We start from the raw sequence: 27,484 nt of genomic DNA on the forward strand, positions 1-27,484 counted from the left end.
TTTAGAAGTGTAATACATTTGCTGTAAAACTGCACATTTTCCTCTCCACCTCTCGGCAAAATGTGCAGAATTGCAGCAAACTTGCTTTAAAACTGCAAAATGTTCTCTACGAGGGCCTCCCGGGTAGTGCAGTGGTCTAGGACACTGCATCACAGTGCTAGCTGTGCCACCAGAGACTCTGGGTTCGCGCCCAGGCTCTGTCGCAGCCGGTAGCAGCCGGGAGGCCCGTGGGGCGACGCACAATTGGCCTAGCGTCGTCCAGGTTAGGGAGAGTTGGGGATATCCTATTCTTGTCTCATCGTGCATAGCAGCTACTCTTCCTGAGGTCCAGCAAAATTAAGGCAGTTGATACAATTTTAAAACATTACAATAAATTCACAGATTTCACAACACACTGTGTGCCCTCAGGCCACTACTCCACACCTACCACATATCTACAGTACTAAATCCATGTGTGTGTGTGCCAATGTTTGTGTTGCTTCACAGTCCCCGCTGTTCCATAAGGTGTTTTCTTATCTGTTTTTTAAATCTAATTTTACTGCTTGTGTCAGTTACTTTATGAGGAAAAGAGTTCCATGTAGTCATGGTACTGTGGCACTCCCATAGTCTGTTCTGGACTTGTGGCATGTCTTGTGGGGTATGCATGGGTGTCCGAGCTGTGTGCCAGTAGTTTAGACAGACAGCTCGGTGCAGTCAACATGTCAATACCTCTCATAAATAAAAGTAGTGATGAAGTCAATCTCTCTTCCACTTTCAGCCAGGAAAGATGACATGAATTAATATTAGCTCTCTGTGTACATCCAAGGGCCAGCCGTGCTGCCCTGTTCTGAGCCAATTTAAATTTTCTTGTGGCACGTGACCACACGATTGAACAGTAGTCAAGGTGTGACAAAACTTGTGCCTGTAGGACCTGCCTTGTTGATAGTGTTGTTAAGAAGGCAGAGCATCGCTTTATTATAGACAGACTTCTATCCCATGTTAGCTACTACTGCATCAATTTGTCTTGATCATGACCGTTTACAATCTAGTGTTACTCCAAGCAGTTTAGTCATTTCAATTTGCTCAATTTCCACATTATTTATTACAATATTTAGTTTGTTTACTGCTATTCTAACTTCCGCGACGCATATAAGGCCCTGCCCCGCCCTCCTTTCGGAAAAGCTGACCACGACTCCATTTTGATGGCAGCATTCGCGTGAAACTGAAAGCACGAACCACTGCTTTTAATCAGGGCAGGGTGACCAGAAACATGACCGAATCTCAATTCAACGGCTCAGCCACAAGAGGTATGTGGCAGGGTCTACAGTCAATCATGGATTACAAAAAGAAAACCAGTCCCGTCACGGACCAGGATGTCTTGCTCCCAGGCAGACTAAATAACTTTTTTGCCCGCTTTGAGGACAATACAGTGCCACTGACACGGCCTGCAACCAAAACATGCGGCCTCTCCTTCACTGCAGCCGAGGTGAGTAAAACATTTAAACGTGTTAACCCTTGCAGGGCTGCAGGCCCAGACGGCATCCCCAGCCGCGCCCTCAGAGCATGCGCAGACCAGCTGATGTGTTTACGGACATATTCAATCAATCCCTATCCCAGTCTGCTGTTCCCACATTCTTCAAGAGGGCCACCATTGTTCCTGTTCCCAAAAAGCTAAGGTAACTGAGCTAAATGACTACTGCCCCGTAGCACTCACTTCCGTCATCATAAAGTGCTTTGAGAGACTAGTCAAGGACCATATCACCTCCACCCTACCTGACACCCTAGACCCACTCCAATTTGCTTACCGCCCAAATAGGTCCACAGACGATGCAATCTCAACCACAATGCACACTGCCCTAACCCATCTGGACAAGAGGAATATCTATGTGAGAATGCTGTTCATCGACTACAGCTCGGCATTTAACACCATAGTACCCTCCAAGCTCGTCATCAAGCTCGAGACCCTGGGTCTCGACCCCGCCCTGTGCAACTGGGTACTGGACTTCGTGACGGGCCGCCCCCAGGTAGGGAGGGTAGGCAACAACATCTCCACCCCGCTGATCCTCAACACTGGGGCCCCACAAGGGTGCGTTCTGAGCCCTCTCCTGTACTCCCTGTTCACCCACGACTCGTGGCCACGCACGCCTCCAACTCAATCATCAAGTTTGCGGACGACACAACAGTGGTAGGCTTGATTACCAACAACGACGAGACAGCCTATAGGGAGGAGGTGAGGGCCCTCAGAGTGTGGTGTCAGGAAAATAACCTCACACTCAACGTCAACAAAACTAAGGAGATGACTTCAGGAAACAGCAGAGGGAACTCCCCCCTATCCACATCGATGGAACAGTAGTGGAGAGGGTAGCAAGTTTTAAGTTCCTCGGCATACACATCACAGACAAACTGAATTGGTCCACCCACACAGACAGCATCGTGAAGAAGGCGCAGCAGCACCTCTTCAACCTCAGGAGGCTGAAGAAATTCGGCTTGTCACCAAAAGCACTCACAAACTTCTACAGATGCACAATCGAGAGCATCCTGGCGGTCTGTATCACCGCCTGGTACGGCAACTGCTCCGCCCACAACCGTAAGGCTCTCCAGATGGTAGTGAGGTCTGCACAACGCATCACCGGGGGCAAACGACCTGCCCTCCAGGACACCTACACCACCCGATTTTACAGGAAGGCCATAAAGATCATCAAGGACACCAACCACCCGAACCACTGCCTGTTCACCCCGCTATCATCCAGAAGGCGAGGTCAGTACAGGTGCATCAAAGCTGGGACCGAGAGACTGAAAAACAGCTTCTATCTCAAGGCCATCAGTGGCTGCTGCCAACACACTGACTCAACTCCAGCCACTTTAATAATGGGAATTGATGGGAAATTATGTAAAATAAATCACTAGCCACTTTAAACAATGCTAGCTAATATGTTTACATACCCTACATTATTCATCTCATATGTATATGTATATACTGTACTCTATATCATCTACTGCATCTTTATGTAATACATGTATCTCTAGCCACTTTAACTTTGCCACTTTGTTCACATACTCATCTCATATGTATATACTGTACTCGATACCATCTACTGTATCTTGCCTATGCCACTCTGTACCATTTTGGAATTGTTAGTTAGATTACTTGTTTATTTATTTATTGTTTGGTTATTAGTGCATTTTCGGAACTAGAAGCACAAGCATTTCGCTACACTCGCATTAACATCTGCTAACCATGTGTATGTGACAAATTTGATTTTATTTTATTTTATTTGATTGTTTAGGGTTTAGTCAGTGTTTTGTTCCAAATACAATGCTTTAAGTTTTAGAAATATTTAGGACTAACTTATTCCTTGCCACCCACTCTGAAACTAACTGCAGCTCTTTGTTGAGTGTTGCAGTCATTTCAGTCACTGTGGTAGCTGACGTGTATAGTGTTAAGTCATCCACTTACATAGAAACTCTGGCTTTACTCAGTCAGTGGCATGTTGTCAGTAAAAATTGAAAAAGCAAGGGGCCTAAACAGCTGCCCTGGGGAATTCCTGATTCTAACAGGATTGTATTTGATAGGCTTCTATTAAAGAACACCCTCTGTGTTCTGTTAACTTCTAGTGACACCACATCCCGTGAAAGGGACCGTTGTCATCATCTAACACTAATTAGCATAACGCAACGGACATAAATCTTCCTAGAAAATATTCCTATTCATGAAAATCACAAGTGAAATATATTGGAACACAGCTTACCCTTTTGTTAATCACCCTGTCATCTCAGATTTTCAAAATATGCTTTACAGCCAAAGCTAGACAAGCATTTGTGTAAGTTTATCGATAGCCTAGCATTGCATTATACCTTGTCACAAAAATCATAAAAGCAATCACATTAAATCGTTTATTGGTGGCTGACTAAACACTTTTTTGCCCCACTGTATATGCATATTCTAGCATCTTGTCCTGACAAAATATCCCGTTTAAATATATATCTATTTTTTTAAACGGGAAAGTTTTTTTTCCAAAAATGAAAATACTGCCCCTAGAGTCGCAACAGGTTAAACAAGTAACTCTTTATCCACATTATAGCAGGGTGTGTAAAGCCATAACACATAAGTTTTTCCAGCAGCAGACTATAATGAATAATGTCAAAAGCTGCACTGAATTCTAACAAGACAGCCCCCCACAATAATTGTATCATCAATTTCTCTCAGCCAATCATCAGTCATTTGTGTAAGTGCTGTGCTTGTTGAGTGTCCTTTCCTATAAGCATGCTGAAATTATATTGTATTTTGTAAAATAGCATTTTTTCCAGAAGTTTACTAAGGGTTGAGAACACGCTGATTGATCGGCTATTTGAGCCAGTAAAGGGCTCTTAACTATTTTTGGGTAGCGGAATGACTTTAGTTTCCCTCCAGGCCTCCACACGCTCTAGTACGCTTAAATTGAAGATGTGGCAAATCATAGATCTAATTTAAGAAGCTATCCCTTTTTCCTTTCTTCACTGCCCCCAAATGTTCAGATATGCTGGTATCAGGTTGTCAGCTAGCTAGCTAATGAGGTAACAAACATGACTGAACAAGGTGTAAAACAAATGGTTAACTACCCATGAATAGTTTTAGAACGGCCCACGACATGGTTAAAAATTCAGCCCCCCCCCATCCACGACAGGAAGAAGGAAACATTGCACTGGTAATATGGGTCAGATCTTTTGAACTGTTTGGGATAGAAACAATACGTTTTCGCTGCATAAATGGTGCAAGCAAGATGCTAATGAATCTGTGTTCGGGTAACAGCGGGATAGACGTTTTACATTTACATTATAGCAAAGCCTTATCATTGTGGTCCTTCTGTAGCTCAGTTGGTAGAGCATGGCGCTTGTAACGCCAGGGTAGTGGGTTCGATCCCCGGGACCACCCATACGTAGTATGTATGCACACATGACTGTAAGTCGCTTTGGATAAAAGCGTCTGCTAAATGGCATATATTATATTATTATTATTATTACAAAAATTAATACAAACATAAAACAAATTATTTGCATTTATTAATATTCTTTGCACAAGTGCTCCCAAATTAAAACTGCAGGTCATAGCAAAATATTTTGTTGTATATATGCCACTTTAGGGACCTGTCTACACCCCATGGCAAAATATATTTTTTTTAATCGCTTAGGGCCCCCAAAAGGCTAGGGCCAGCTCTGACTGCATGTGTTGTTATGGATGTGGGTACACAGACCCGCTAGCCACTGAGACCCCTCATGATCAGTTCAGATGTTTTTTTGTGGCCCGCACTCCTATCAAACTTGCACATCCCTGCTTTAGAGTGAGATCCTACTTTGTGAGGTACCATACTAACATTCATTGTGGGTGTGTTGAAACGTATTAAACACCTACTGCATTGTTAAGCAGTTGCAATCAGCCATCAGTGGCAGTAACACATGACCTACTGTGCCATTCTAAGGTCACCTGAAGCCCTAATTAACCCAGAACCATGAGGCAGTGATCCGTTTTGAAGTTGGCTAGGTCTTCGGTCAAGCCCTTAGGTTATGTCATCAGCATGCCCCCTCCCCAATACACATCATCACAAACAGTGAGAGTGCTGCCAGTACACACTGCAAATGACTGATAGGAATATATCCATTTAGCAAAAACAGGACCTCTGCAACTGTCAATCAAATCATGGGAATCAACCTCTCTGGTTCATCTGGCTCTTTAATAAACAATGACTGTGCCATCAAACCAGCACACAATCCGGCTTCACTGGTTTTACTGTTAATATTTCTGTTTAAGCACATTCTCTTTCGTTTTCATACAGCAATGTATATATCATGGCCCTTCTCTGTGAATACACACAGCAACAAACATGTTCCAAACAGAGCCGTCCACATGATGAATAACTATAATCACCCCTACATTTTCCACAAGATGAAAATAAACTCAATTCCATCATTCTAATACAAAGATGTGTCTGCTGTCTTTGTGAGACTCCAGGCACAGAGTTTATAAAAGTGCATTTGCCTCCATAGACTGCCTCTCTCTTATTCAATCAAAGAGTCATTTTTTATTGCCAGTGCGAGAGCATATGATTGCAATAATCCAGTTGATAAATGGAGGTGGGGCAGCACTGTAGCCAGTGTGCTTGGTGCACTAGATAATATTTTTCTCATAAAGGGTCCAGGCAGGCCTCTAATTCAGATTTACTGCATGTTCAAAATTACTGGATAAAATATGTAGATTATTTCAGTGGGTTAAGGAACAGTGATAGAACAACTTCTCTTTATTACTTTGGTTCATGGCTGAGAGGTTCTCTGTTGCGTTTCCCAGTGATACCACTCACTGCAAATGAGAGAATATTTGATGCAGGCGATTTCATGATAATCCGAAAGCCAACCTTCCCTTAGGTTTGAATCTAATTGAAGATAGCAAAAAATGCATTGCTATTTGACCTTGTTTGTATTGACAGACAAAAACAATTTCATCTCAAACAATCACTGGATGAAAAATGGTTTTTGTGAAAAACGGATGGCAAAGCTTTGTTTCTCTGGGGGGTAGTATGACCGCCATCTTCTCTCCACACATTGGGGGCATTCTCTAGATCAGATCAAATCTGGCTGCAAAATGGCCTGACTGCAGTACTTTGCATTCATTTATTATTCATGCAGAGTATTTTAAAGTTGATTTAGAAACTGGTCAGGCTAAAAGACAGTTGGCCCAGGAGCACATTTGAAACCCTGACGTGTTCTGTTAAAAAAAACACCCAAAACAGAAAAACTCAGGCCCCTTGTGCCCAAGAACAGACATCTCATGTCATTGTTATTCAAATCAGAGAAAGAGAACAGGGCAAGTAAGAAAGGCCATCCTTTAAGCAGAAGGTAGAATAGGTTATGTGGAAAGTTGTTGGTTAGGTGATGCTGTGTGTTCAGCAGTACCATTAGAAGATAGACTGGTGTAGGGTTGGGCTGGGGAGGACAGATGTTTCTAACATGCAGCGTGAGGCTAATGAGCATGAAGAAGACAAGGCAGGGGTAAAAACAACATTAACGGCGCCAACAACAACAAGAAACAATGGAAAACAACAGCCTCCAGAACCATTTATTACAGATGTAGAATCTTAATTTGAGCCAGTTTGCTACAATAGGGAATGAATCCTGCAGCAGCAGGAATTGTGAATTATTATGTTCGTTAGAATTCATGGACATATTTTTAGGGGTTGCAACATTTTTCAAAAGGGAAAATCAAGTCTGAGATTTCAAAGTAGAAATTACAAGCTTCAGAAGCCTTTTTAAACCTGAAATACAGTAATTATCCTGCAACAGGGAATTCTAGTACTCTATTTAGCTTTCTAAAGGTAATTACTTGAATTTAAAGTAAGCGTTGATTGTGAGCGGAAATTACAAAAGAAAACAGTATTTTAGAAGTAGTGATAAAGGAGGCTCTCTTACTGGCTGAAGGCCTTCTGAGTCATCGAGAAGATACGGTTTCTGTCCGAGTTGGATTACAACAAAACAGAGTGGTTTGGACAAGTTTTAAGGTTAATTGATATGTCAGGGCAATAACATGGATGGTGTATAATTTTTGTTGTTGTTGTTATTTAACTAGGCAAGCAAGACAAATTCTTACTTTCAATAACAGCCTAGGAACAGTGGGTTAGGGGCAGAACAACAGATTTTTACCTTGTCAGCTCAGGGATTCAATCTTGCAACCTTCCGGTTATGAGTCCAACGCTCTAACCACTAGGCTACCTGCCACCCCAGATACTCAGTCAGTCCTTCCATTCAATCAGACATGGAGGGAGGCATGGGCTCACCTACTGTTGGAGAGTGGTCCGAGCGGTTATGAAAGCTAACCTTTACTTTTAAAAGGCACACCAAATACGCTATGACAGAGGGACCACCCCTTCCACCCTCCTAAAGGCACCCCACCTGAGAGGGACCACTAAGCGCCTGCCTGACATTTCTCAGGTTCACATGAAATGAACATTATCCACCACAAAACTCCCTATTTAGATAAGAAATCCTACGAGCCGTAATGCCTCATTGAGCCTATATATGATGTGATAAGAATATAAAGAGAAATAACAAACCTCAATGACCTGCTTGTTCCACACATGCCTAGACAGCCCATACAGAATACTAAACAGATAAATCAAAACCACTACTGGCCTCTTAAAGTAAATAACAGCATACATTTATATGTTTGAGGCTGTCTTTCCTCCTCTGTGAGAAGAATGAAAAGGCTTTCGACTTTAAATGCGCTTCTTAGGTGATTAAACATTTCAATGGAGGAGGCATTATCTGGGGGACCGGGTGCCATTTGAAGAGGATGTAGCACTTATTCAAAGACCTCTTCAAATAAGTACCTTTGTTCTCAGGCAAATTCTTTGGATGCCCATTCAAATCTTGAGCGTGCAGAAGCCGCCAGAGCAGGTTGGGAATGTGCTGTGGTTCCGATGATGATTACGTCTGAGGACTCGTGACTTTTTCACATCTCAGTGGCACGTTATTTCACGGTAGAGAAATGGCCTGGTATTTACTTTACCCTTTTCATGATTCTAGGCGTATGTTGCATGTCACTACTTCACAGGAGAGGCATTTGAACTTAGATTTTTTTTTTGATCAACAACAAATAAATGCAAATAAAAATATAAAATGTTATAAAATGTTTAACACTTTTTTGGTTACTACATAATTCCATATGTGTTATTTAATTGTTTTGATGTATTCACTATTGTTCTACAATGTAGAAAATAGTACAAATAAAGAAACACCTTTGAATGAGTAGGTGTGTCCAAACCTTAGACTGGTACTGTATATGTCTAGACAATAGCTAGATGTGACTGTGGGTGATTATAGCATTTATTTTACATGACCCATCAATTTAGACAAGTGTGTCTGGTAAGGGTGTGTCGACATGGCCATACTCGTATGCGCAATCGTATTCGTAAATTGACAGTCGACAGTCGATTGGATGACACTCTTGATCGGAAAAACGGAAGTGTTTTAGTAGCCTAAGTAGAGGTTGGCATAATACCTCCCTGCATGTTCTCGCTGAAAACAGCTGCAGATTAGAAGCAGAGCGCAGAGGGGTGTGTGTGTGTCTGTCTGTGTCCTCAATATGCAGCGGGTAGTCAAGTTTGCAGTCACTCAGTCAGAATGCGCATTAGTTTAATATTTTTTCCCTACCCTTGCCTCACTTGTTAAATATTATGCATATTGATAGCAAACGTCCTCGCCTTGTGATTTATCATAGTAGCAGGCAGCAGAAATCTAAATGAACAGACCGAAAGCATGCGAGGAAAGAGGAAAAGTGATCGAGTGAAATTATGAAGGGAGTGGCCAGAGGAATATGGTTTCACTCTATCCCATCAGAGCAACAAGATCAACGTACAGCCAACGGAAAGGCAAACTAACCAGTTGAGTTATTTAGACCATGCACGTGACTGACACAAACACGGGACAGTATGGTTTAGACACCTGAAAAAAACTTTCTTCTTATCACAGATATTTAAAAAAAAAATACTCTGAACATAATCGTATCCAGAAAATTGCCCATATCCATAACGATACTCGTTTTGTCCGACCACTAGGCTTACTCCTAGTGTTTGTTTAGCATTATCTAAGAATTATAAAATATTTATAAAATATTTTTAACTAGACACTTTCTATTTTCGATATTGCCACTATTCAAACACAAGTAACCATTTCACAGTACTGTTTACAACTGTATTCTGTGCATGTGACAAATACAATTTGATTTTATTTGATGTAGTGTGTGATTAAAAAGGACGGTAATGTGAAGAACATCATGACCTGCAGGTTAGGATATCAAATCAAATCCAAGTTTATTTGTCACGTGCACCAAATACAACAGGTGTAGTAGACCTTACAGTGAAATTCTTACTTACAGGCTCTAACCAATGGTGTGTGTGTGTGTGTGTGTGTGTGTAAGTAAAGAAATAAAAAACAGTGCAAGGCTATATACAGACACCTGTTGCTTATTGTGTATGTACATGTCGCTAAAGTGACAATGTGATGAACAGAAAGTGTGAAGCGTAAAAGAGGGGTGTGGGTGGGACACAATGCAGATGTGGGAGCACTGGTTGTAGGGTCAATTTGTATGTAGCTAAAGTGATGATGCATATAAGATGTGTGTAAAGGGTGTGGGGACACACACAATGTGTGTAACCATTTGTGTGTGCCTTTTGTGACAATTTTTAGGGCCTTCTGGGGTGGCTGGAGTCTGACACTCTGCCTGATGTAGAGGTCCTGGATGGCAGGCAGCTTTGCCCCAGTGATGTACTGGGCCGTATGCACTACCCTCTGAAGTGCCTTGCTGTCGGAGGCCGAGCAACCAGTCAGGATGCTCTAGATGTTGTAGCTGTAGAACCTTTTGAGGATCTCAGGACCCATGCCAAATCTTTTTAGTTTCCTGAGGGGGAAAAGGCTATGTCGTGCCCTCTTCATGACTGTCTTGGTGTGTTTGGACCAACCTAGTTTGTTGTTGATGTGGATAGCAAGGAATTTGAAGCTCTCAACCTGCTCCACTACAGCCCCGTTGATGAGAATGGGGATGTGCTCAGTGCTCCTTTTCCTGTATTCCACAATCATCTCCTTAGTCTTGGTTACGTTGAGGGATAGGTTGTTATTCTGGCACCACCCGGCCAGGTCTCTGACCTCCTCCCTATAGGCTGTCTCGTCTTTGTCGGTGATCAGGCCTACCACTGTTGTGGTGTTGATGTGAGCTATTACCAGCCTTTCAAAGCACTTCATGGCTACAGACATGAGTGCTACGGGTCTGTAGTCATTTAGGCAGGATGCCTTTGTGTTCTTGGGCACAGGGACTATGGTGGTCTGCTTGAAGCATGTTGATATTACAGACTCAATCAGGGACATGTTGAAAATGTAAGTGAAGACAGCTGCCAGTTGGTCAGCACATGCCCGGAGCACACATCCTGGTAATCCGTCTGGCCCCGCAGCCTTGTGCATGTTGACCTGTTTTAAGGTCTTACTCACATCGGCTATGGAGAGCGTGATCACACAGTCGTCCGGAACAGCTGATCCTCTCATGCATGCCTCAGTGTTGCTTGCCTCGAAGCGAGCATAGAAGTGGTTTAGTTCGTCTGGTAGGCTCGTGTCTCTGGGCAGCTCGCAGCTGTGCTTCCCTTTGTAGTCTGTAATAGTTTGCAAGCCCTGCTACATCCACCGAGCGTCGGAGCCGGTGTAGTATGATGCAATCTTAGCCCTGTATTGACACCTAGCCTGTTTGATGGTTCGTCGCAGGGCATAGCGGGATTTCTTGTAAGCTTCCGGGTTAGAGTTCCGCACCTTGAAGGCGGTAGCTCTACCCTTTAGCTCAGTGCGAATATTGCCTGTAATCCATGGCTTCTGGTTGGGGTATGAACGTACAGTCACTGTGGGGACAACGTCCTCAATGCACTTATGGATAAAGCCAGTGACTGATGTGGTGTATTCCTCAATGTCATCGGAAGAATCCCGGAACATGTTCCAGTCTGTGATAGCAAATCAGTCCTGTAGTTTAGCATCTGCTTCATCTGACCATATTTTTATAGACCGAGTCACTGGTGCTTCCTGCTTCTGCTTGTAAGCAGGAATCAGGAGGATAGAGTTGTGGTCGGATTTACCGAATGGAGAGCTTTGTACGCGTCTCTGTGTGGAGTACAGGTGATCTAGAATTGTTTTCCCTCTGGTTGCACATTTAACATGTTGATAGAGATTTGTAGAACTTATTTAAGTTTCCCTGCATTAAAATCTGGTAATCAAATGGTAATTACACTATAAATGATCTAACACAATGCACTAATGTGTTACGAAATTACTGGAAATATTTAATACAAAATACCACAAATTCACAAGGCTGATACTAATTCAAATGATTTGTACATTTTCTTTCTAATAGTACCATAACCATTGTTTCAAATAATGCAATTTCAAAGTATATAAAATAAATGAAAGGGGGGTGCAAATGATGGTGGTAGTAGGTATGGAATTTCAAATCAATGCACATAAAGCAACTCCTTACACCTTTGTGTATTCTTACAGCCTTGTGTTTTTTTTCCAAATACGTAACATGAGCTATATTTAAGTATATTTCAGTATTCTTTCATATATTCTGCAAATACTGACTTTAATCTCTATGATTAAAACATGTCCACACATCCATTGCCTTAATGTCCTCAGCTCAAATTACACCATTAACATTTCAATATTCCTCCTCAGTTCAGGCCAAAGACTGCTCTCATGGCAACTTCCATAAATGTATAATTAAGCTTGTGTTCTATATGCAATATGAAATGAGTGTGTGGATTTTGGGAATAACAGTATTATGCACTAAGGTGATACGCATAAAAAGAAGAGGGTAAAAACTTGTTCAAATACAGTTTGTCTCTGAACAAATACACTGTAGACTGTTGCATCGTGCATTCATCGTCTATAACTTTTACATGTTTGAGATGTGAGGTAACAGATTTTTAACCTCAGGACTATGATTGTAACCTTTATGTAACTAGGCAAGTCAGTTAAGAACAAATTCTTATTTACAATGACGGCCTACCGGGGAACAGTGGGTTAACTGCTTTGTTCAGGGGCAGAACAACAGATTTTTACATTGTCAGCTCGGAGATTCGATCCAGCAACCTTTCGGTTACTGGCCCAATGGTCTAACCACTTGGCTATCTGCCGCCCCATTGCCCAACAAGCGAATAAAAACTAAAACAATAATAGTAATAATTCATCTCAAAATGACCAACAACGTAAAAATGTATGCTAAATGGCATAAATTATTATATCTCACTACAGACATAAAGAGTAGGAAGGGAAGAAAGTTTTTGTCAGGCAGAGCCAGGCCTAAACTACTGTCAGTGCTGGAGGCAAGGGTGGGATCCCCTGACACCATTCACCCCCTTTAGAGTGGCAGCCCCCATAGCCCCTGAGTCTCAGCGCATGTCATTCCATCTTCCACCAAAAGAATACAGACAACGCATTTTAAAATAGAACACTGAATAATTTACATATGCCAAGAGTTTGGGACCTGCAAATGAAATACAATTATTATTTAATAGCATATAACTGTTGCAGAGGCCTCATGATAAATTTAAAGGGAGTGCATTATTAAGTTCTCACCTTCACAGTTTGTCCGGCTTCAGGGCCATCCTGGTGGGAACAGAACGAGATCATTAGGAACGGTAGAGAACTCAGAAATGCCGACGTTAATAATTCAACAGGATTTTAATTTCAGATGAATCATGGCGGCACCTCCCCATCGCCACGTGAATCTCAAAGTTTTTCATTTGTTTCTTTTGTCTTCTTTCTGTCCTTCGGCGTTGAGCTGTATTCTCACTTTAGTGTCTCTCCTCTGTCACATGACAGCTGTTTTTGGAAATGGTTTCTTTTTGACAAGTTGACTGGTTCAATAGAGTTAAGTTAAAGAACAATATAGACTGCATACCTCGAAGGCATTTTCTAATATAGGGATCAGGAATTGAGGACACAGATATCTAAAGCATTAAGAGACCTCAAAGGAACATCTGTATGACAAAAATGTATTTGGTGACAAAGTGTGCATTATGATGTAATATTTATGCAGGTCTATGAAGTAATTAATTTTCACATCTCCTTTCTCAGGTTTGTGTTGTGAGATCTTGTTTGTCGTGTGGCGCTCTATGCAGAGAACAGCAACCCTCCTGCAGAGAGTGTTGCTTGATACAGTGCCTCAGTTGTATGACTCTAACCTCAGAGCTGTCACAACTAATCTCACATCATCACTTCTCTATACCCCTCAAGTCAAAGAAAATTATATCCCCATAAACATTATTCCCTGCTTTTTTCAAACACATGAAATTATTTTTTGTGTCGGGCTGCCAAGCAAGCTTGGTGACATTTGAACATTAGCATATACTGCATATATCAAAAGTTACGCAGAATGACAAAGCCTGTGAAGTGATAGGCTGCCTGGCTGTCAAATCCTGCCTGGAAGTCCAATGAGAACCTGTTATTGTATTGTTCCAGCAGGTGGGGATCTTCTGTTGGCTCTCGGTGCAACTTTCCTCAGTTATGCCTCTTATTCCAATACAGATCTACAGGCTGAACGAGTGGGAGATTGATGTAGTCCTGTTCTCTCTAAGCCTCTGTGGTTGTGTTGTTTTACTTTCTGTCACTAACACACTCACTGACTCAGATGGTGACTCACACAATTGTTCACTTGGTCATTCACACATTATTCCTTCCCTCTTTCGCTCTCTCTAACCCACACCATATTATATAGATAGATATATGGCCCACAATAATTCATTATTCAAAATCATTTTGAGCTTGAATAGTAATGAACACTTTCTTCTGTCTGATATGGACCAGAAATGAGCAATGGAAGATACATAAACAAAGGGAAGTAGATTTGGAATTAGTATTCATCCCGATGTTGTAATGCTGGATACCAGACGGTAGTGTGTACAGTATTACCTGTATGGCGATGGTGAGGGAGGAAACCTGGAAGTGTTTCTCCACCAGGTCAGCCACTCTCTGGGTAGTGGTGAAGAGGTCAGCCACCTCATCAGGATGCAAGTCTCGGAAACGCTCAACGGGCCGCAGAGGACACACCAACACATCTGAGAGACAGGCTGGTTAAGGAAGCCACAGACAGCGAGAGAGGTAAGGGAACAAAGTCAGGGAGATACATTATCAACAACACAGTGCATAGATACAGTAGCAACACTGATAGACAAGGATATTTAAAATGGGGAAAGAGAGGCAGAATCCTAAATTGAGACACAAGTGCGTTATTTGAAATATTACATTGTGTTGTTGTTGGCATTGCCTTCTTAAGCTGAGTCAAATAAACTCAATTGAGATGGTTTATATGGGAGTTTTGTACAATTTGCTCACCAAGGTAACTTTATATGTTTTTTTTCAGTATAGCTAGTCTCCAAAGGTTAATGTGAAATAAAACAGAGCTTTACAGAGGTGTGATACTGTCTGTACCTCTGCTATGTTCCTCTAAAAGGCAGGCAGCATAGAAAAGTGTTTTCGTAATTATAAAGCTCTATTTCATCATGTTCTACATTTAAGACCTATACTATTTAAGATCTATACTATGAATACCAAAAATGAAACAACACTTATCACGAGGACACTTATCATCTAGATAGCAATAAAACTATTTTGATTATTTTCAACACCAAAATTATAAACTATCGTTGTTTTAGTCATGTCCTTATGGAAATAACATTGTTCTCATATAGTGAAAAAACACCATAGTTTTTACCAAATATTTTGTTTCATCTAGCCATACAAAGTATACATTGAGACTTGGTTGTGAAAGGTGTTGAAAAACCTTTGAGAGCTATATGAAATATAAACAACCAATATTTATAAACAAACAAACTCAACAAAAAGCTGGCAGAACAATGACATTCTAGACTATTCTGTGCTTCCAACTTTGTGGCAACAGTTTGGGGAAGGTCCTTTTCTGTTTCAGCATGACACTGCCCCCGTGCACAAAGCGAGGTCCATACAGCAATGTTTTGTCGAGATCGGTGTGGAAGAACTTGACTGGCCTGCACAGAGCCCTGACCTCAACCCCATCGAACCCCATTGGGATGAATTGGAACGCCGACTGCGAGCCAGGCCTAATAGCCCAACATCGGTGCCTGACCTCACTAATGCTCTTGTGGAATGGAAGCAAGTCTCCGCAGCAATGTTCCAACATCTAGTGGAAATCCTTCCCAGAAGAGTGGAGGCTGTTATAGCAGCAAAGGGGGGACCAACTTCATATTAATGCCCATGATTTTGGAATGACATGTTTGACGAGCAGGAGTCTGCATACTTTTGGTCATGTAGTGTAAGTACAAGCCATTTACAAACCCATTATAAAGTCCCTATTAAATAGCATAGGCAAGGGGATTGAAAGCAGACTCATTTATTATCAGTATTCTGGCTTTGAAGTAACTAAAATAGAGAAATCTGCCATGTTCATACCTCTTACAACTTAAGTGCAAGGGGATGTTTTGTCAGGGACCAAAAATGATCAATTTCAGCTGAGTTATAAAGGTCATGAAACATATTTCACAGAAATTCTCACAATCCACACATCTCAGTGCAATTGCACACTGGAAAGTAATCAAGCTTTGTTACTAAAGTGAGACGTGTTGATGACCGGTGGAAGTACTTTGAGAGAAAATGTCCAAAGGCTGAAGGACATTTTCCCTTCAGACTCGGGTCATTGGATCAATAACAGTGTTCTGACAACACTATCCGGGAAACAGTTCTCTGAGAAACAGGAGCCAACAATTAAGGAGAGATCTAGGGAAAATAAGAACAGCAAGAAAAAAAATGCACCTTAGATTGATATTTTCACAAAATCAAACATGGGAAACTTGAGATAGGATAGTGTGTAACAGACTGACATGACTGAGAACAAAACCTGGAACATAGAATTCATGATGTATGTTCATTTCTTGCTTGAAAATAACTTTCAAATAAGCAATCAAAATATAACATTCTGGATCAAATTTTGTTATTGCTCCTATGTCTCGCCTTTTGATTCAAAAATCACTTTACAGCCAGACATGTCTTGATTACAGGCATCAAGTAATCAAAAATGATTTCCATATTCTATTGCACCGTGGCAGATATAATTTGTGGAGACAGACAGCAGAGTTGAATCTTAATGAAAGTCAAGCATAGCAATCAACTATACCAAATATACTTTAAAATGATGAACTGGACCATTATGAAAGATCAAGAGTTGTCACATTGACTTCATGTGCAGGCCAGATTTATGAGAAAAACAACATCTAAAGTGTTGAATCACTGATGTGAAAAATATTCAAAAACTTGTCCACAGGCAATAGAAATGAAAGAGACATCCTAGTCCAAAACCAAACATAAAACAGCATCCTGCAGCGTTTGGAGAGGATGATTACATCCTTGTGTTTCATGGCATAATGGCTGTGTCTGGGCGCCATTCATCTCACGAGTCAGAAACAGCGGCACTAATGATCAGTTTGCTACCCTTCTCGTGTGCAGCACACTGGAATGAAATCAGATATCATAAAAAGGTTGATGACATCTGCTAAACACGTGTATGTGACAACTACAATTTGATTTGATTTTGACATCCACACCTCAAATAATCATTCAATAATGTAATGGTTACTTACAAGCCCTTAGCCAACAAAGCAGTTTTAAGAAAAAATATGTGTTAAGTAAAAAATAGATAAATAAAAAAGAAGAAATAAAAGTAACAAATAATTAAAGAGCAGCAATAAAATAATAAAGTGGAGGCTATATACAGGTGTACCGGTACAGAGTGAATGTGGAGGCTATATACAGGGGTACCGGTACAGAGTGAATGTGGAGGCTATATACAGGGGTACCAGTACAGAGTGAATGTGGAGGCTATATACATACCGGTACAGAGTGAATGTGGAGGCTATATACAGGGGTGCCGGTACAGAGTGAATGTGGAGAGTGAATGTGGAGGCTATATACAGGGGTACCGGTACAGAGTGAATGTGGAGGCTATATACAGGGGTGCCGGTACAGAGTGAATGTGGAGGCTATATACAGGGGTGCCGGTACAGAGTGAATGTGGAGGCTATATACAGGGGTACCGGTACAGAGTGAATGTGGAGGCTATATACAGGGGTACCAGTACAGAGTGAATGTGGAGGCTATATACAGGGGTACCGGTACAGAGTGAATGTGGAGGCTATATACAGGGGTACCGGTACAGAGTGAATGTGGAGGCTATATACAGGTGTACCGGTACAGAGTGAATGTGGAGGCTATATACAGGGGTACCGGTACAGAGTGAATGTGGAGGCTATATACAGGGGTACCGGTACAGAGTGAATGTGGAGGCTATATACAGGGGTACCGGTACAGAGTGAATGTGGAGGCTATATACAGGTGTACCGGTACAGAGTGAATGTGGAGGCTATATACATGTGGAGGGGTACCGGTACAGAGTGAATGTGGAGGCTATATACAGGGGTACCGGTACAGAGTGAATGTGGAGGCTATATACAGGGGTACCGGTACAGAGTGAATGTGGAGGCTATATACAGGGGTACCGGTACAGAGTGAATGTGGAGGTTATATACAGGGGTACCGGTACAGAGTGAATGTGGAGGCTATATACAGGGGTGCCGGTACAGAGTGAATGTGGAGGCTATATACAGGGGTACCGGTACAGAGTGAATGTGGAGGCTATATACAGGGGTGCCGGTACAGAGTGAATGTGGAGGCTATATACAGGGGTACCGGTACAGAGTGAATGTGGAGGCTATATACAGGGGTACCGGTACAGAGTGAATGTATAGGCTATATACAGGTGTACCGGTACAGAGTGAATGTGGAGGTTATATACAGAGGTACCGGTACAGAGTCAATATGGAGGTTATATACAGGGGTACCGGTACAGAGTGAATGTGCGGGGGCACATTGTGCGTGGGCACATGTAGGTAGAGTTAAAGTGACTATGCATAGATAATGAACAGAGAATAGCAGCAGTGTGAAAGGGGAGGGGCGGCATAGCAAATAGTCTGGGTAGCCATTTCATTAGCTGTTCAGGAGTCTTATGGCTTGGGGGTAGAAGCTGTTTAGAAGGCTTTTGGACCTAGACTTGGAGTCCACAGAACTACCCTACACCTTGACCTCTTTCTCCCCTCTCTTTTCAGATTAAATCCTGTGACTAGTGATGTCCAGGTGCACGACAACCTTCCCACTTGACCACCTCCCCTCCTCCCTTATCCAGACCATCTCTGGAAACCTTGTATAATCATCAGCACAGCTGGACAGTTTTTGTGTTACTATAACATTTGCCGCAAATGTTCTGGGAACTTTTACAGAACCAATTTTGGTTCTCACGCAACTGAGACCGCTCTCCTCCGTGTCACTGAGGCTCTCTGCTCTGCCAAAGCTGACTCTCTCCTCTGTTCTCATCATCCTAGATATATCCACTGCCTTCAAAACTGTTATCTATCAGCTCCTCCTCTCCACCCTCTCAGGGCTAGGCTTCTCAGGCTCTGCATACTCCTGGATTGCATCCTACCTGACATGTCGCTCCTACTAGGTGGCATGGAGAGGATGTGTCTGCACCGCATGCTCAGTTCTAGGCTCTCCTCTTTTCTCTTAAAACCAAGTCTCTCGGCTCTGTCATATCCTCACATGGGCTCTCCTATCATTGCTATGCGAATTACACTCAACTACTTTTCTCCTTGGCCGATTCAGACACCCAGATGGCGACACACATCTCTGAGTGCCTGGCAGACATCTCAGCTTGGATGTCGGCCCACCACCTCAAGCTCAACCTCAACAAGACGGAGCTGCTCTTCCACCCGGGGAAGGCCTGCCAGCTCCAAGGTTGACAACTCCGCGATGTCCCCCTCCCAGAGTGCAAAGAACCTTGGCATGACCTTGGACAACACCCTATCATTCTCTGCAAACATCAAAGCAGTGACTCGCATGTTCATGCTCTACAACATCTGTAGAGTACAATCTTTTCTCACACAGGAAGCGGAATAGGTACTAATCCTCTCCCGTCTAGACTACTGCAACTCTCTGTTGGTTGGGCTCCCCGCTTGTGCCTTCAAACCCTGCAACTTATTCAGAACGACACAGCATTCCTGGTGTTCAACCTTACCAAGTTCTCCCATATCATTTCATATCAAGTTCTCCCATACCCGCTCCCCTGCACATTCCACTGGCTTCCAGTCGAAGCTCACATCATCTTCAAAACCCTGTTGATTGCCTACAAAGCAGCAAAAGGAACTGCCCCTCCCTACCTCCAGGGTATTGTCAAACTATACACCCCAACCTGAGCACTCTGTTCTGCCACCTCTAGTCTTTTGACCCTCCCACTTAGCCCAGTCAAATATATTCTCTGTCCTGGCACCCCAATGGTGGAACAACCTTCCCCCTATGTCAGGACAGCTGAGTCCCTGACCATCTTCCGAAAACTTTAAAGAGTATCTTACATATATTTTAACGGTGAGCTAACCCACCACTCATTTTCACTGCGTGCAGACTACACACACATCTTCGCTCTCTGCTAGCCCAACACATCTTTCCACTGTGTGGGGATCTTCTAGTATGCATTGACTAGCTGCTGTGGGTTGAATATAAACATAACCTAAGCATTATCTTCAGTCGAATCAGCACAATACCAGTGCATGTTTTTACTGCAGGCCAACCCAACACACATTGTCCTTGTGTGCCAGGGGCTTCATTACCCTCTACAGCATCCCACAGGTGAGATGGAGTCCGTATGGCTCTGCCTAAGCCAATCCAATCTCAATCTCTCAGCGGAGGCTGGCCAGGCGGGCACACTCATTCTCCAGGCTCCACAGATGGAGACCGGGGCCCGGGCGAGAAACCCCATTCTGATCCCATTATTATCTGTCATAACAGTTATTTGACTGCTTTCATCTGATTCACTCCTGAGGTCGCAGTGCATATAATAAGAACAAGGCATGTAGATTGGTTTTACATTGCAAATGCAATCATTTCTTTCGGGAAAACATCTGCCCCCAAACGTTATCATTTTCTACTGTGACATCGACTTTGTCTGGGTCTATGAGAATCAGCCCCTTCGACACCAGCCCCCACCCGACACTGTCACCCTCCTCCACATCCTGAAGCCCCCTCCCTTTTCAATATGCGGTGGGACAATTGAGTAGCCGGATAAATAAATAACAGCACTACACAATTGGATCACAAATCCCACGATTAAGCCAAGAGAGATATGATCCAGTTGCATTTTACACAGTCTGAGAAATTAAAATGACATCAAGAGTAATGACATCTAACATAACAAATACAGATTTGTGCGCAGGGTGACCCTGCAAATGGTGTGGGGCTGGAGGTCAAGGCTTCAGTTGGGTGTGGGGGAGCACACACACACCTGCACATACACTGCAAACCCACACACAAACCTTCTGACATAGACCTGGTCTGAGATGAACACATCAGGCTTTGAATCAATCAAAGTGCCTCCACAGCTCAGAAATAGGGTTGCCAAAACAAGGGGATCCATCACCGCGGCAACAACTTGGTCTGTCTTCCTGATTACAGCTGTGCCTAAACAACCCCCATCACCCTTCACCCCTCCAAAGTGGCATGGATCTGCTGACAAAGGGATTCATTTCTGAAGAGGGCTCTTTTTTTTAACCAAATCAATCTACCCAAGGACTAGACTCTGTTCAGCAACACAGGAGAGACTAACAGAGTAATGAAAGGATATGAGTGTTTCTCTGAAGACTGAACAACACAGCTCTCTTTATTTCGGTTTCTTCTCTGCCGTGTCTGTGAGGCGGGAGGACACAAACTCATTGGGTTTAATTACTACGTGCAGTCGTTATTGAAAACATCTCCGTGCTTTGGAATTGGGTTTTATTGAAACCCAAATTCCTCTAATCAAAGCTTATGAGTTACTTTTCATCAAATATTTACGCAGCCTTTCAGCTGAGTTACAGCTGGGACACTGAAAATAAATCATTATTTCAACACTTAATAGAATAAACTTGAACTCAATCTCATAGCTGCGATATTGCCCTGACACTCACAGTGTTGTTGTCAAAGAGATACGACGAGGCTCCGTTTCAACATGCTCCGCTCCAAACCCTCAGCAGCTTGCTGCACTGTATACCTTACCCTTCTAAGCACACAAGCCTCCACACCAATAGAAATTAAAAACAAAAACATTGAATTAAAAGCTGACTTATGTGAAATGAGGCACAGGGAGGGATGCGAGGGTGGGGGGGTGGGGGTTCGGAGCTATGCCCTCGTTGACTGCCATGCCTCCCCTCAACCCTTCCCCACAGAGCTGGGAGTTCTGCCAGTCTAGGAGTTCTGCCAGTCTGCCAGAGACCACCCTGGGACATTGTACTCAAATGGCCCTCCCCCTCTTCAAAATATGTTATTTGATTTAATCAGATTGGTCAGACACTGTCATGAGAATACAGTAGGACATACTGTACACAGGGTACTGTCACTGGACTATGAAGGGGGAGTCTGGTGGAAAGTAAAAAGAGGACTATGTCTGGGCTGTCATTCTAGCCACATCTGTGTCCATGAGATGATTGACACAAACATAGGCTGCTTGCACATTGTTGTTAGAGGGCACAGAAAACATTGGGGATAGAAAGATGTCTGTCCTTCATGTTGTATCAATATCAATAATCAAAGTTACTATTCAAAAATAGAGAGAGACAAAAGAGCATACCAGAAACAACTCCAGAGACATGGACAGACATGGGTACAGGCAACATTCAGGAGACGTGGACAGACATGGGTACAGGCAACATTCAGGAGACGTGGACAGACATGGGTACAGGCAACATTCAGGAGACGTGGACAGACATGGGTACAGGCAACATTCAGGAGACGTGGACAGACATGGGTACAGGCAACATTCAGGAGACGTGGACAGACATGGGTACAGGAAACATTCAGGAGACATGGACAGACATGGGTACAGGCAACATTCAGGAGACATGGACAGACATGGGTACAGGCAACATTCAGGAGACGTGGACAGACATGGGTACAGGCAACATTCAGGAGACGTGGACAGACATGGGTACAGGCAACATTCAGGAGACGTGGACAGACATGGGTACAGGCAACATTCAGGAGACATGGACAGACATGGGTACAGGCAACATTCAGGAGACATGGACAGACATGGGTACAGGCAACATTCAGGAGATGTGGACAGACATGGGTACAGGCAACATTCAGGAGACGTGGACAGACATGGGTACAAGCAACATTCAGGAGACATGTACAGACATGGGTACAGGCAACATTGTTCAAATGCTCTCCAAAGAAAATATTGTGTCCACCTTTAACCCTTCACAGCAGGACTACTCAACAACCAAGGCCCTGCTCGATCACAATTCGAGGATGTCTCTCAATACTCTCCTCAAGAAAAAAAAGGAAATATGTAATCCCCTTTTCCAGTGGTATGCTGTCAGGACAGTCAGGAGAGCCCATGAGGTTAATGGGACCATTCATTCTTTGGAAGGTCCAAGGCCCTGATTCCCACTTTAATGGACACATGCCTTGGCCTCAACAACACCATCCTCCACACATGATGATTACAGGGAGAAAAATGGGAAGACCAATGGTAGAAATATAACATTGCATCCCGTTTAGGCTGGAGAGCTCTTGATGTAATATGAAGTGTTCTGTAAAAAGTATGGCCCCCTGTCGCGTTGGCAAGGGGCACTTTATTCCAGAATGTGTTATTTTTCGTTGGTTGGAGATGTTTACTGCAAGAGTTGAGGCAGTGAATGTAGTGGCGTCTCCGGTGGTTTTGTGAGTGGATGCTTATTTCTTACAAGGCTTAAAGAATAAGACACTTACTGTAGATGTGGATGGTAGACTTGGATGGTGGAGTTTGGTGTTACAGTGAATGTGGAAATGTATGATATGTTAGAGAGCCTGAGATCTGAAAGAAGGGCTGAGACAGAGTGAGTATATGGAGAGAAGCAGATGATGTCAGCAAAGCCTGGAATTGTACAGGATTTGCTGCTTACCTCATTAGAAAACATTCCCAGAACCAATCACAATCTTCTAAAATAAGCCCAACATGCCTCCAACTGGCTCTTTCTTTGTTCAGTCATTGGGAATTTCTAAACATATCTATTCACACTAATGTATTGAAATGATTTTCCAGACAGCTCACCCATTGTTCTGCAAAAGCACTGCAAGGTGAGCTGATAGTTTGAATTGTGACGCCACATTCAATAGCCAACCACTATTTATTTGTAAACAATAGACTTGTTTGTATCATTACTACCTTTCCCTTTTTTTTCAATGTGTTTTGTAAAATGGGGTATTGGCTGTAATAGAGCAGTAAGCTAACAGCAGCAGAGAGAGGTGTGTGTACACTGCCAATGAGTGACTCAATGCTGACTGGCAGTGCAGAGACAATGGGAGAATGGTAGAGGAATAAGTGCTACCCATCATGTTTCAGAAGAACAAAGCCTTGTTGTGCTATGCAGAGGCTGCCTCTGGCACAAAATGTCTGCTCATTTTAACATCCAGTCTAAAACATACATACTTTGAGGCAACACAAAAACAACAGGGAAGGAAAGGAAAGAAAAAAACAACTGAATTTCATTTTAATACCCTCCGTCGGGCTATTTGACAGGTATTGTAGTACTGTGTGTGCATGAGTCTATTCTACACATGATTAATCCATTCATGAGAAAACAGCCATTGGCAGGAAACAGATAGCACCTTTTTTTAAGAGTGTATATCTAGAACCTAAAATGGTTCTTCGACTATCCCCATAAGAGTACCCTTTGAATAACACTTTTTGGTTCCAGGTAAAATCCTTTTGGGTTCCATGAAGAACCCTTTCCACAGAGGGTTCTACATGGAACTATAAAGTCTTCTCCTATGGGGACACCTGAAGAACCCTTTCCACAGAGGGTTCTACATGGAACTATAAAGTCTTCTCCTATGGGGACACCTGAAGAACCCTTTTGGAACCCTTTTTTCTAAGACTGTAGATCTTCATACAGGAAGAATTGCATGGTTCCAGCTGAGTCACTTATTGTGTGCATTCAGACTGGACAAGACATGCAAGAGTTCAAGCGATATGCCTTAGTTCAGAGAACCTTACATACATCTGTCATAGAGAACGTGAGTTAAAAAAAGGCCTCAATCCATTCACAAACCCAACACTTTTTTTCTTATAGCTTGACTGATTACCTACATTTATAGTCCATTATCATCTCATAATAAAATATACTGTTGGTGAACCAATCAAGCTCTATTTTCTGCTATATAATTGTTCTATCAATCACACATCTACCTTACAAAGTTATGGAATCTGTAAGTCAAAGTGCGACCCGGTTCAGAAAAAAGCCGAAATCAAATGAGCTCCAACATACCAATCAAACATAAATCACACACTGGTGTGTGGGTCGTGTGAAAGCGGTTTAGCGCTTCTGTGCCAGGGGCTGTATAAGTGATATATGGGATAGATAGAACCTCTACCTAAACACAAGGGCATGCAAGCGTGCCACTACACCCCTTTGCAAATACCCCAACCCATCTTGGGTGAGTGAAGTGCTGGGTCTCCAGGGATATCCCCCGGCCTGGAACATACTGGAACTGAACAATAAATAATCATATTAGGGGAGATGCAGGTCTGGGCAACTTCATATTCAGTCCATAAAACTTTCATTAATGACAGATTGACTGCAGGTCTTCAATGAGAGTATCCATACAGTTCATTGTCAGAGGCACGAAAAGCAATTTACAGGATATGTCCGTATTATGCATAGGTGGGAGTTCAAGAGATGATCTGTCATATTGAAAGATTCTATAAACAAATCCCAATTCAAAAACACAACGGTTGCGACGTCAACTGTGACCGAAAATCTAAAATGTTTATTTTTAAATCTTCAATAAGCTCTTCTCTCGGAATACACGGGACTTTACCTCAGCAACATGTGGTTGACTGAGGGGGGTGCAGGGAGAAAGATCTAGAAATACGATTTCTCACGCTTACCAGGCTTTCATCATTAAAGATAGGATTTCCCCTCTCTCCTGTCAATAGCTAGCGCAGTTCTCATTCAATACCAAGTGTCTTGGGCAAAGCTTACCTCTGCAATTATCACTTAACTGTCAGCTAGGATTAGACAGTCGTAAGCCGCCCTGAGCGATCCGCAACAAAAAGAAAAAGCCAAGACGATATCCTGTGACATCTGCACTCTTAGGAGTACATCACTGGATGGATAGATGTAGAGAATGTAGAAAGGTAGAGTAAAGCCCTAGGACTCTTCTGGATAACAAATGCAACTCTTCTCTAACTCCTTATCCCTACAGGATCATGGTTGGCTTTAAACAGCCAGGGTATGGGTGTAAAGGCTTTAATGATGCTTTCAGATATAGCTACACCACCATCAGAAGACTGAGGGAAAGCTCGCCCAGTGAACCTTTCCTATAGAAGTATGGAATAGAAACAATGGATACACTTTCTTATCTTTCAATCTTCACAATAGGTGACTATACAAGGACACAAAGACAAGAAAAATTACACCTAATATTGTCACATCACCTATTCCAATGAACTAAGAATGTATTGTACAAAAAAAACGTGATTTACATAGCAATCAATGTACAGTAGGATTTATTGTTCCATATCAAAGCATTACGCAGACAGAAATGCTGTAGTGATTTTATTTCTCTAGACAGAACAGTTTATGTTCTGATCTGCCAGTGATGAAGGAGCTAATTGTTTATAGTGAAAATAGAGAGACATATAAAAGCCTAATTTACAAAGTGGATTTTCATAAAATTAAGCATGCTGAAATTGAATAATGGGATGTATATTAAAGTGGCCCATCAATACAAACAGACTACAAACGACATCAGCACTAATCAAAGTTTTTCCAATCCCCCCTTGATGTATTCTCAAATACACATGGAATCTGTCAGGTCAATTTAAATTCAAGCACTCTACGTACAAACATTCAGTCTCAGAAACAAACCTTGGACAGGAATTGTCAGTTTTGTCTAGGACAATCAATTCTATCAATGCTGAACCAACCTCCAAATCTGATATGATTAAACAAAGACGTGGGTGGGGGGATGAGAATAAATCAACATCTGTGGTAAATACTTCCAAACAGGGGGCTTTAAGACAAGATCACACTACTCGGGTGGATTCTCCATCTCTCTGTCTCTCCTATGAGATGTAGCGACTGTCAGTGAGCACCGGCTGCTTTTCACCACCACATTTCTTATACTGTAGCAGTTGGAAAGCCAGGGACTTGGAGACAGAGAGTTGCCAAAGCATTACACCTTTCAGTTTTCTGGAGAACACAGACCCTCAGAAACGCCCTCAGCTCACGTCTTGCTGACTAGTTCAGATGGTGTGTCCATCATCCTCAAGATACGGGCTGCAGCAGACATGGTGCTCACAAAGAGATGACATGGAGCTCAAAAAGAGATGATACGGCTCCACATACTAAATAAAACATTTCTCTGAGGGAATTTGTGGAACATGAAATGTTGTATTCAGCAATAATCCGATTGTAGAACGGAATATGATCCATTGTAGCTGTATAATAAGTGCAGGCAGAGCATTTTGATGAGTCCTTGACGTGTCTTGTGAAGTCTGATCCTGAGGTCTTGTATTGTCGGGGGTTACTTGACTCTGTCAGGTGCTGTTTGTTCCAGGAAAATGCTATCAACAAAGCAGCATCACTCTTTAAGCAGTTATTGTTTCTACCCAAACAGTTGAGAAGTAGTTGTAGTAGTCTGTTTTCTGTGTGTTTTTTCTGTGTGATGATAACAGACAACTGGAGCATGGCTGTCTGTCTGCCGTTTGTTCTGTGGAAGCAGTTGTGAGGGATGACAAAATGTCTCCCTGTGTTTTGTTTTTGCCCATCTGGAGCCGCACAAAGATGAAGGATTGACGAAAGCAGGAACACGGAGGAAAATACTGAGGTGACAACAAATAAATCTCTTT

The 27,484-nt window shown here is 42.6% G+C and overlaps 1 protein-coding gene across 3 annotated transcripts in view; it reads right to left on the bottom strand.

Annotated features, from left to right (window-relative positions):
- fhit (fragile histidine triad diadenosine triphosphatase) overlaps positions 1–27,484 on the bottom strand; it is a 321,791-nt gene that overhangs the window by 54,469 nt on the left and 239,838 nt on the right. For all 3 annotated transcript variants that reach the window (XM_046312144.1, XM_046312143.1, XM_046312142.1), the window contains exons 5-6: positions 14,449–14,594; positions 13,114–13,143 (exon numbers count right to left, since the gene is read on the bottom strand). In XM_046312144.1, coding sequence (XP_046168100.1) covers positions 13,114–13,143; positions 14,449–14,594 — 176 coding nt within the window. The remainder of the gene's footprint in view (positions 1–13,113; positions 13,144–14,448; positions 14,595–27,484) is intronic.

This window comes from Oncorhynchus gorbuscha, linkage group LG18, assembly GCF_021184085.1.
Source record: "Oncorhynchus gorbuscha isolate QuinsamMale2020 ecotype Even-year linkage group LG18, OgorEven_v1.0, whole genome shotgun sequence".
NCBI lineage: Eukaryota > Metazoa > Chordata > Actinopteri > Salmoniformes > Salmonidae > Oncorhynchus > Oncorhynchus gorbuscha.